We start from the raw sequence: 11,201 nt of genomic DNA, 5'->3' as shown, positions 1-11,201 counted from the left end.
GTGTGTGTGAGTGTGTGTGTTACCTGCTGATGCTGCTCTTCCTGGACAGAGTATTACTGGGAGAAGCTGGAGGTGTCTGATAGGTGTAGTTGAAATCAGAACCTTTCAGGTCCAAAATCACCTGAGAAACAAAAAGAAAACACAAATGACGACTCTGGTTGGTCTGGTACTGTTCCAAAATCCCAATACGTTATTCTATCCCTCAATACTCTCCGACTTCTCTACCCAAACCCATTGGTCTCTGTAGACAAATAGATAGTTTCATTGGACACTAGTTTTTAGCAAACATTACTCAAAAAGGAGGAAATAGTGCATTTGTTGGGGACTATTTTCGAGCCCAACCGATACCGATTTTATAGAGGAGAAAAATTCAAATAATTTAATTTAAGAAGATTTCAATCAAATATTGGCCTGAGGGTGGTACTACAGGAAATGTCAGAGGTCACCAAAAGCATCAGAGGGAGGAAGAAAAGGTTACCTGCTCGCTGGCTGGTGGAAGTTTATTGGGCTCAGCTGTCAGATTGGTCAGATCTTCCAGAATGGTCTGCAGGTGGGTCACCTCACCCAGCATGTTGATCTCATGGTCCTACACACATACACACACACACATATATATTAATGATTAGCGTGGTTACGTCAGTTTAAGAGGCTTTCAAAGACCACAGTCTGATGCTGGTGGATTTGACTCGTCACACACACGCAGCACTGACCAGTACAGGCTTCAGCATGCCGACGAAGCTGCAGTAACGCGCCCTTTCTTCTATGAGCGCCCTGCACACGGCCCTCTTTTCTGTGTCCTCTAGGACGGCGTAACGCACGTTGACATCCTGCAGCGCGCTGTCCAGCTGGCCCCGAGCCTCGTCCTTCCCTACAGAAAAACACACACACACACACAGGAGGAACTGATGAAGATCCAGGTAGGAACTGAAATGTTATTATCATCTGTTCCTGTTTTAGACTGTACATCAGTCACTGGGACAAAACAGACAAGTAGTCCTCATAAAATCTGAATCTCACTTTTATACTTGATACAGTTTTTTTTTGTTTAATTCTGGTGACTGACAGCAATTCGTGCTATACGTTTTATTTTATGAGCAGCAAAGAGACCAAAGACCGGCATGCCCTCTAAAAATAACAGTAACAATTTAATTTAAGTCCTGACACCCTGTCAATAGTAAACCTCTGACAGTGATAACAGAGGTACAGTATCATCAATAACACACAGTGTCAGGCTTGATACTAGATAATACCAGCAGGGGTCAGCACAACACTACACAGCTGATGTAATGGCAGCCAGGACACAAACACACAAACACACAAACACACACAAACACAAACACACACAAACACACACACAGTGGTGAGTGTCAGCTGTTTGTCACACAGATGCTGCCTGACCTTGTCCTCCTGTGTTTGACTCTAAGCACCAGTTTGTGTTTAAATGTGTGATTATTAGAAAATAGCTACATACTTCTAAATCTAAGAATGTAGGATTTCTGTATTAACATTAACGTGACTGAGCACCTGATCTAGTGTAAATGTATGGCTAGAAACAGTGATACTGTGGAGGAGAGAGAATTCACACAGACAGAGATGAGACCTCTCTTTCTCTCTCTGGTGTGATTTACTGTATTGTTTACTAGACTCCACCACCGGCATGTGATCCGGACCAACCTCATCGTATGATCCCGTCCAGAAACCAGCTCATGAAATACCCTAAAAACCAGTTCACCACTCCAAAAACCTCCAGTCTTTCCTAGACAGAAACCACTGTTACAAAGCCAACCAGAGGACGGTTCTGGAGCCTTGTGAATTGAAGATGGAAAACATTTTGTGGCTCTTTAATCACAAATTTAACACAACTTTCATCACTCAAGTTGTTCATAAACACAAACAGGCCAGTTACATGTTCCGCTGTCACTCATTTTTAGTGTTTGGACCAAAAACCACCAAGTTTAACCCTCAAATCATCAGAATTCATTTCTGTGAAAATGTCGACTCAAGATCTCTTCTGCCTTACAGAAATCTCCATTATCAGTGTATGTGACCTAGAGGGTTTGAGTTTCCACATCAGCATGGTGCAATATGTTATTGTGCAAGTTGCATACTGGACTGTGATTGGCTTCAAAACATTGTGACGTCACAAAATCCTGATTGTACAAACTCAGAGTTAAGGTGAGGACAGAGAAACTCCCCCCCCTTTCAGCAGAGGAATGTAAAATAACAGTCTTCAAGTGTGAAACTCTGCCCATTAATCATTCTGCACAGTGAAGCTCAAACATCCAGATTAAGAAACAAAAGACAAAACTGAGTGAAAATTGAGTGGAGGATGACATTAAATATAAATATTACAATTTTGATGCGAAGATGATGACATTTGTTGAGGTGAAAATCCTTCTTAAACAGACCAACATGACTGGCAGATCCATGATACCATACCATGTTGTGACAAAGACACATATTGCGATTCAGATATATATTTCAATAATATGTCCCCCAAGGAAAACTAATTATCCCTAAACACAAAGTACAGCTGAGGCAGATGGGAATATCATCAGTTTTGCAGGTTTGTGGTCATAAACCATATTATCAGACAAGCTGAAAAATGTGACCTGATGATGGAACAGGGACAAAGTTATTACAATAAATCCTGAGGGGGACCTGACTATCTGGATCAAATTTCATGCCAACTTATCCAATAGTTAAGACATTTCATTCAAAACCACGAACGTTCAATCTCATGCTGGCACTACAGTAAAAGTCAGGAGATCGTCAAAATCAGAATGGTCCATTCAACCAATGTTCTACATTTCATGGCAATCCGTCAAATAGTTGAGATATTTCAGTCTGAACCAAAGTGATAGACAGACCAACTGATAGACCGACACTGCCATTGCTAATAAGATACATCATAATTTGTCTGGAAAGTAAATATGTGATCAATTAACCTTCAACATTTCATCATATTAGAAAAGTAAAACTGATTAATTTGAATACCAGTAGAAAATAATCAGCCCTAGTATTTTAAGCCAAGGTAATTAGACTCTACATGACAGTTTTGGAACCATGTTGAGAAACACTAAACCATTAACTGTGTGGTGGAGTGCTGATCTGGCCTGAGCCTGGTTGGTTCAGACCTACAGGTAGAGAAGACAGACTGAGCTCTGACCTGCAGACCACCCAGCTGTGGAAACACACCCACTCAATGTAAAAATAAGTCCAGAATTGATGTAGGGAGCGCCGAGCTCAGAGAACACAGAGGACTTTAAGTACAACTCACAAGGCTGCAGCCTCCCTCAGGGTTTCATTTCCATGGTTTCAATTAGGTACTTGTACTTCAATTTTATTCTACTCCATACTTCCAATTCAAAATATTGTACTCTCATTTATTTGACATCTATAGTTAATAGTTACATTTCAAATGAAGATTTTATTAAAATAATATCACACTGATACATTCTGCAGCATAATGAATATTTGTTACTTTTAATACTATTTCATTACATTGTGTTTACTTTTTACTTTACTTGAGTACCATTTTGAATGCATGTATTAATACATTCTATATTTTTCTGAGTACTTACGCCACTGTTTCACATGCATTGATGTGATTATTTTGGTTGAAAAACTGTAACCAAAATCTCAGGAACTGATCTCTGGGCTTATGTGTTCACCTGATTTCAGTTGAATTGTTATTTATCCAGTTTTTAAATATATTTTTCTAGCAAACGGGTAAAAACAAAACCTCTCTCTAACTTCAAGAGAGAGAAAGAGGCAGAAAAACAGAGACACAGACAGTAAATCCTGTGGAAAACAGTGAGAAGCAGTTTCCACAGCCAAACACACACAGTGCAGACTTTGTGTCATAAAGCTCTACCTAAACATGACCTGTTCACTCAGGTGTGTGTGGGAGCATGGAGAGGACAGAGGAGAATTTCCACGCTGTTAACAGAAGCTCAGTGTCGGCGTGCTGTTGGTCTGCCTGACGTCTGGCCTCTGTGGAAACACGCAGACAGGCTGCGTGTTGTCAGACTGTTTCTACAAGGCTCTGGCTCGACACCCACAAAAACACAAAGACCTGAACTCAGAAGCTCCGTTCTGCACAGAGTCAACTCATTCACTCTGTTAAGGGTGAAACGCAGTTCAGACAAAGCTTATTCTCACCAGCTGGGAAATGTACTGGAATAATATCTCATGTTTGTATCCAAACAGGTTAGTTACCTTAATTATCACTCTCTGACTTGGAGAACGAGATCATGTGGTGATTAACATATAACAAAGCTGTGATGCATCGGACTTGGCAGTACATTTTACAGAAGTGAATGAAAAGCTCACAAACATGATGCTTCGTGTCAGCCAAAGTTTAAGAAACTTAATCCTAATTTAAACCAAACACACACAAGTAAACAGCCACGTAATTATGAGAGGGATCTTTTCCCAACACTCTGGCTCCGAACTAGAGACGATCCGTCCATCGAACAGCGTTGGCAGGACTGTGACATCTTGTAGTGTCTGTTGATGAAGCTGAGTGTCTTCACAGGCAACTTTTTTTTCCCCATTTGCTGCTCAGGCTAATTACACAGGTCTCCCTCATCTGTTTATTCCAACCGAGGAGTTCAAAGAAAAAGTATGATTGTATTGTATGTTTTCCTTTATGTCAACAGTTCCCATGAAAGACCAAAGCCAAGAGTAACTTGACCCTCCTGACAAGTATTGGGTGTGTATCCAGAGCCTGATATATCTTATTCCTCTGTGCCATAGAGCTCCATTGTTGTCAGAAACTATTAAAAACACATCTGTGAGTCACATTGTTGCACTGGGTGACATATTCCTTCACTACATGAACACATACACTGTAGCTATTTTGACTCAGTCCCAAATACAGTCATGCTGCCAGAAGTATTCACTAGAGCAGCAAGAGTGTCTTAATCCGCCGCTGATAATAGTCCCAAACAAATGCACTATTGTTCCCGTTTAAAAAAAAATTACTGAAGTGATCAGCTGTTTTCCGAAATTAGTGAACTTGTTTTAGTAATGTATATTTGTGAGATATATTTTAATGATTTACATCTTCACAGTTGAGAAGCCAGAAAGTACTGAGAGACAGACTAACAAACTGGTTTGCCTCATTAGTTGCACTTCCTTTTGCCATAAACCAGTCAGTTAGCATTCCTCACTCACACAGGTACTGCTAGCCTCAGGCGGGGTTAAATGAGAAATCGCCAACAGTGATATCAAGCTGCTGAGAGAGATTATGTGTGGGTTGGTGGGTATTTCTGTCTAAAGCACATACAGATGCTTTTGAAGATGACTGCAGTTTTTCAGCATGTGGTCTCTCAGAGGGAGTCTAACCCTGACCCTGTGTCCATATACACAACTACAGAAGCTAGACTAAGTTATCTGATCATACATACATATATGGATTATTATCCCCATCGCTTACATTAAAAGTGCATTAGTAAGAAAAGAAAGAAAAGACAGACTTTATTGTTCTGAAGGAAATTTCTCTTGGAGACATACAGTATCTGCTGTTAAAAATACAAAATGGCCAAGTGTGACAAACTACACACTATCCATCATACAACACACCTGTAGTCATCATTGTAGAGTCCATCTTAATGGCTAAGTATATCTCCCACTCTAATTCTGTCTATCAAGTTTGTAAATATCTTCCTCCTAGATGCTTGTTGGTCATCTTAATTAGAGACAGCCCAAATAATCAGGATGATTATCTGGCATTTTGAGATCACTGGCATGGGCCGATGTCTGTGCTCACAAAGCCGATAAACAGAAAAATGTCTGGACACATCATTAATTCATACACATTAACATGTTACTGGCTAAGATAACCAGGTATATTAGACTGTCATGTGCAATGGAGGAATGGAAATATATATGAATTTTATATCAGCATTATATAATCAGCCATCAGCCACCTTGCTCTCTAAATATCGGCATCAGCAATTGAAAAAGCCATCTGAATGAAGTTACAGATGATGGTGAACAATGACACACTGCTGCTACAGTGATATTTAATGTGCTTTCTGCTGACGCTTTCAATACACTGCATGTTTCTAATCATGATGACTAATTTTCCCAGACAGCAGAGCTCTCACTTTACAGCAGTCTAAATGTTAACCTGATGCTTTTAAAGGCTTATTCATCCAGCAGTCTAGACCATCTGCGTCACACAGTGATGATGTCATCAATGTAGGACAGGTGTCCAGGTAGTTTGTTTCAGGTGTTAAATGGGTTTCTGTGGCGCTCACTGAAGCAGGTTGAGACATGGAGCAGCTGTATGCAAAAACCACCTGGAGATTCAAATGAGAACATCTGACCTCCTTTAACCTCGCAGCTCCTCACTCTCTTCGTACCTCTAACTTATGCGTGTCCTTCTCCCTCCTCCTCCTCCTGCAATATTCTCTTTCCTCCTCCTCTTTCAACATTCTTCCACACCAACCTCTTCCCTCTTTTGAACCTTCTCCTCGTCTTTCGCCGACTTCTTTCTGCTTTCTTCCAAACTTTCTCCCTCGACATCTTTGTCCTGTTCAACATCCTCAATAATTTCCTTTTCATTGCCTTCATTCCTCTCCTTCTCCTCTACCTCTTCTATCTGTCGGCATCTTTTTGCACTTTGAGAGCCATGACATCATCTCTTTCCTCCATCATCCCCCTGTTCTTTAATGCAACCACTTGAGAAAGAGATAATTACATCGTCCATCCATCTCCCCTCTTCTTTCTTTTCCGTTTCCTTGCAGTTGGGAATTCCCTTATTTTCTCTTCCTTCTCTTTACAAACCTCTTCCTCTCACTCCATGTTTCTCCCCCTATCTTTCTAACCACAGTCTCACTGCTGTCGAGTCATGGAGAGGATGACTTCAAACCCCCCTCCTACCCTCCACTTCTCTGCACAGCCACATGAGGACAAGGTCAGCCGTCATCTTTGATCTTGTCATCTTCTATCCTCTTCCTCATGGATATTTTATTTTGGAGTCCTTCACAAGCCTCAAACCAAGACCTGAACCCGCCCAGTCACGCTAACCTCGACTGGGACCTGAACAGGCCTGGAGTCTGTCTGCTTTCAATATTTGCCAGCAAAAAAACATGCTTTGGGCTGCGCAAGTGAAACGTGAGCCATTGAGTAGCCGGTATAACCATTAAAACTGATGTTTGCATGTAACTATGGTTCAATGACCTCTCAATGAAAACGTAAGCACTGGTCTGTTTGTGTGTATGTTTCCATCCATACAGAAGAATGGAATAACCAACAGCACCTTTATGTCTGAATTTCTGTTCCCTTGACTCTGCACCCATCATCTGCCTGTCTCTCTAAGCAATTGGAGATTCCCTATCTAAAGTGGTTTGCACACCACATAATGACAGAGAGCAACCCCCCCCCACACACACACACATACAGAATCATATGGAATGATTAAGTGATAGAGCAGATGTTTACTCTTTAACTTTTCATTCAAATATACTCTGCTGTTTTTGCATCAGTCCAACAAAAGGATAATGACCTGAAGTGAACTGAGAAAAGCGAGACGGGGGGTACGAGCCAGTAGGAGAAAATGATTTAAATCTTGTAGTAAAAACTGATCTTGTGAAAGTTTTGAGATTTGCAAAAAAAGACCTGTAGCCAGAATAAAATTGTTAGAAATAGACTTAAACAAAGTTTAATGTCTGGACTATGTGTTTCTATTTGTGTATTTTCAAACTAGTGGAGCATACTTTAAAGCAAAAAACTAAATCTTGATAAATAAAACATATACAGGATGACAAAAAGTTAACAAAGAGTCCAGGATGAAAATAACTGGACTTTTGTTAGGAGTAGTTTTCTTTTCCCAACAACAGCTACAGCAGTTAAGTCCTTCTGTCTGTCCTTACTTATTATATGCTGTCTACACACACAGCCACTGTACAGCAGAGAATAATTATAATGTGAAGCCTTGATTGTGAGGGTACAGAAACAGTTCTTTGGTACACTGTGCAGGGAAAAGTTGTTGTGTGTGTGTTTGTGTGTGTTGTGTGTGTGGTGTGTGTGTGCGTGTGGTTGTGTTGTGGTGTGTGTGTGCTGTGTTTGTGTGTTGTGTGTGGTGGCGCATGTGTGTGCTGTGTCATTACATGGTGACACCATGTGAAACTGTGGCTTTATCTCCGTGTTTGAATTTCTTTTGCTTACTTGTTTACTTGTCGTCTCTCTGAGCATTACAACACTCAGAGAGTACAGTATACAGAAGATAATTAGTTCTAGATAGATAGTTCTTTCATTTGGATAAATCTGATTTATTGCAACTTGGGTTTGTTTTCTGTAGATTCTAACCATGTATCATAACCAATAGAAATCATGGCCTAAACCATGAAAAAACCCAAGTTGTTATAAACCAAAACTTTCCATCAAAAGTTTTATCTTCTTTCTGATCATTTACACAGTTTAAAACTGTTCTGGCGATTTAGTTTGTGCTAAAAAGTCATGATGATTGACCGAACTGAGAGAGGACGGACAGTAAAGGGAACTGTGCAGAAAGAGACAGAAAGGGGAAAGAAAAAATAAGGCACGAAGCAAAAAAACATGTTCAGAGATGTTAAACCCACATCAGACATTACTCTGTTTACCATGGGCGGGTCTGCGCTGCAACTGTGCGCTTGTGTGTGTTAGTGCGCGTGGGAAGTGTGTACGGACTATTTCTGTGTCTGCGCATTTGCGTATTGGATTTGTCGAGAGGGAGGACAGAGAGGATATTTGTATAAAGGCCTCGAGGTTTCATTTTGATTGTGGTGTGTGCGCGTTTATGCATGCATGAATGTGTGTTTGTGCACGTGTTTGGGCGTTTCCGTCCTATTTCTACCGTAAAAGGTCATTTGCAGTCTTTCCTTGGCGAGCGTTCAGTCTCTTTGATTATGGGATGGTGAGGCCAGGTGCGACCATGGCAACCACAGGGTGTGTCGCTTTGATAGCAGGGAAGGGTGTGGCTCAGGTGCCTGCCTGGCAGTATGTCTGGGTTGCCATGGCAATATTCCAACAGCCAGGCTTAAAGTCACTACAGGCCTCAAAGCACAGAAACTGCTCGGACTGTCTAAATCTAGTCATGATTCATAGATATTGAAGGTAAAAACACTCAGAAATCAGCAGCTTCGATCCAGATTTCAGTTCTAAACAACATCAGTCTGATGGTTTGAGTGTTAAGTACCCCTGATTTAACAAAACAAAATACTGACACATACTTTGACAAAATGTCTGCTGTGACAAAGACAACAACCTTCTTGAAACTGTTCAAATAACAGCGGTGGCACAAACTCTCCTTCACAAATCACAAATAAGTCTCCCGTATTGCTTTGAAGTCCAGAGTCAAGATTAACAAGTCGCAAATCAAGACCAATAAGACCCATGTTAACACCAGTAAACCCTTACCAAGTCCAACAAGTCCCGAATCAAGACAGGTAACAAGTACACGTTGCTCATTCTACAAAGGGAAATGGTTCTGTTATAATACGTTGACAAATCCTCCACTGGAGATGAAATGGTAGACCCAGAGGGTAAAAAGAAAGTAGACTATTTACCACTGAATGGATAAAAGAGATCAGTAAAATGGCTATGGGCAGAGGAAGCTTAAGTTTTTGATCTGTAATGTGCTAAATAGATCCCTAAACAGTGACAACAACCAACAGATAAAAATGAACTACTTTTCTGCCTTAAAAACAAGACTGCATAACAAATAGACGAGGCCGGGGATTAATTCATTCCTCGGGGCATCAGATGACTGACAGGAGGCAGAGCATAACATAATGCAGCAGAGATCTGAAAACACTTATCTCAGGACAATGAGAGCAGGATCAAACAGGCTCCCCGTGTTTACTGTGGAGGATTATGTCATTCTGTGGAAGATGGTTTTAATATTCAGCAGGTGACGTTTTCTGAAGTAAACACTCTGCTATCTGCAGCTCTGCTGCTTATGTAATAACACTAGGGCTATCCTTTAACTTCTTTTTGCTTCTGACTATGTGATAATGTAACTTCACAGACAGATTTGTTGTTGTAGTGTTCATTGTAGTTCCACTGAAAACCTGCTGGATGTGAGACGAAGGCGATGTTGGCGCTGACTGGCGTTCTTCTTACCTTTCTTCACCTTCTTCTGCAGTTTGATGGTGTCTGACGATTTCTTCTTGATGTCTGCTCTGGCCTTCTTGTACTCTAAACAACCAAAACAAGGCGGCAGTGAGGGAGAGTTTGAGCCTGTGTGTGAGTGTGTGTGTTTGTATTTGCATGTTGGCATACCTTTAGCATGATCTTTGTCCAGTTGACTGGCCACTTTTTTCCACTCCTCCATCTTCAACTCCAGCGGAGTAATAAGACTTTCTGAGAGAGCTCTGAGAGAAAAAGATTTAAAGTCTCACTTAATAACTGTGTTTAAGCCCATTTTCTTGAATTAATCCTCCAAACAACAACTTACTTCATCAATTTTCCAGTGATTACTTCTCTGGTAGGTCAGAAAAATTTTATTTTATGATTCACATATGTAGTTTTGGTCTAGTAGTACCTACATTACCACTTATTTGTTAAGTATTCTTCCACTGATGATGATATTTTGTCTAAAATGCCAGAAAACACTGAAATTATATCCAAAAATCTTAAATTTAAAGTACACAGCCTCACATTTGAGAAGCTGAGAGAAGGGAATGTCGGACATTTCTGCTTGATAAATGATTTAAATTATTAATCAATTATCCAAATTGTTAGCAAGTAATTTACTGTTGTTCAACTAACCGATTAATCAAAGAACGGTTTCACTAATTACTTATACTACTCCCTTAATTAGTGCTGCTTCTACCAAAAAAAAATTCTTTAAACCTGGCCTGTTTTTGTAGTTTTGCCTCTATACACTAGTTTTATCACCAATATGTGGAAACATGACAGCAGCACCAAACACAGCATGATCAGACATGTTTTGTACATCTCAGTCCAGGTAATGTAAAGCTGTGTGGTGCTGCTGTTGAGGTAAAACTGTAAAACATGAAGACCATACTTTTAGGAAATCATTCCCTGAGAGCTATATGTATTGTCTGTGTGAATCATCTGTCTGACAGTGTGTCTAATGACAGCAGACAGTAATGAGACGGGCAAGACAGATACGACTGTGAAGTTGGAGCAGTGATGAAAGGTGAAATCAGAACAACACGCACACACACACGCAGACAGACACA

General features: G+C 40.5%; 1 protein-coding gene across 2 annotated transcripts in view; it reads right to left on the bottom strand.

The window, feature by feature from the left end:
* Nucleotides 1-11,201, bottom strand: part of mtss1 (MTSS I-BAR domain containing 1) — a 50,997-nt gene that overhangs the window by 8,029 nt on the left and 31,767 nt on the right. For both annotated transcript variants that reach the window (XM_035662821.1, XM_035662822.1), the window contains exons 5-9: nt 10,276-10,367; nt 10,117-10,191; nt 711-868; nt 479-586; nt 24-121 (exon numbers count right to left, since the gene is read on the bottom strand). In XM_035662821.1, coding sequence (XP_035518714.1) covers nt 24-121; nt 479-586; nt 711-868; nt 10,117-10,191; nt 10,276-10,367 — 531 coding nt within the window. The remainder of the gene's footprint in view (nt 1-23; nt 122-478; nt 587-710; nt 869-10,116; nt 10,192-10,275; nt 10,368-11,201) is intronic.

This window comes from Morone saxatilis, unplaced genomic scaffold (assembly GCF_004916995.1).
Source record: "Morone saxatilis isolate NCDOM2014 unplaced genomic scaffold, NCSU_SB_2.0 Contig18, whole genome shotgun sequence".
Taxonomy (NCBI): Eukaryota; Metazoa; Chordata; class Actinopteri; family Moronidae; genus Morone; species Morone saxatilis.
Note: the sequence above shows the minus strand (reverse complement) of the source record. Positions and strands in the feature narration are given on the sequence as shown.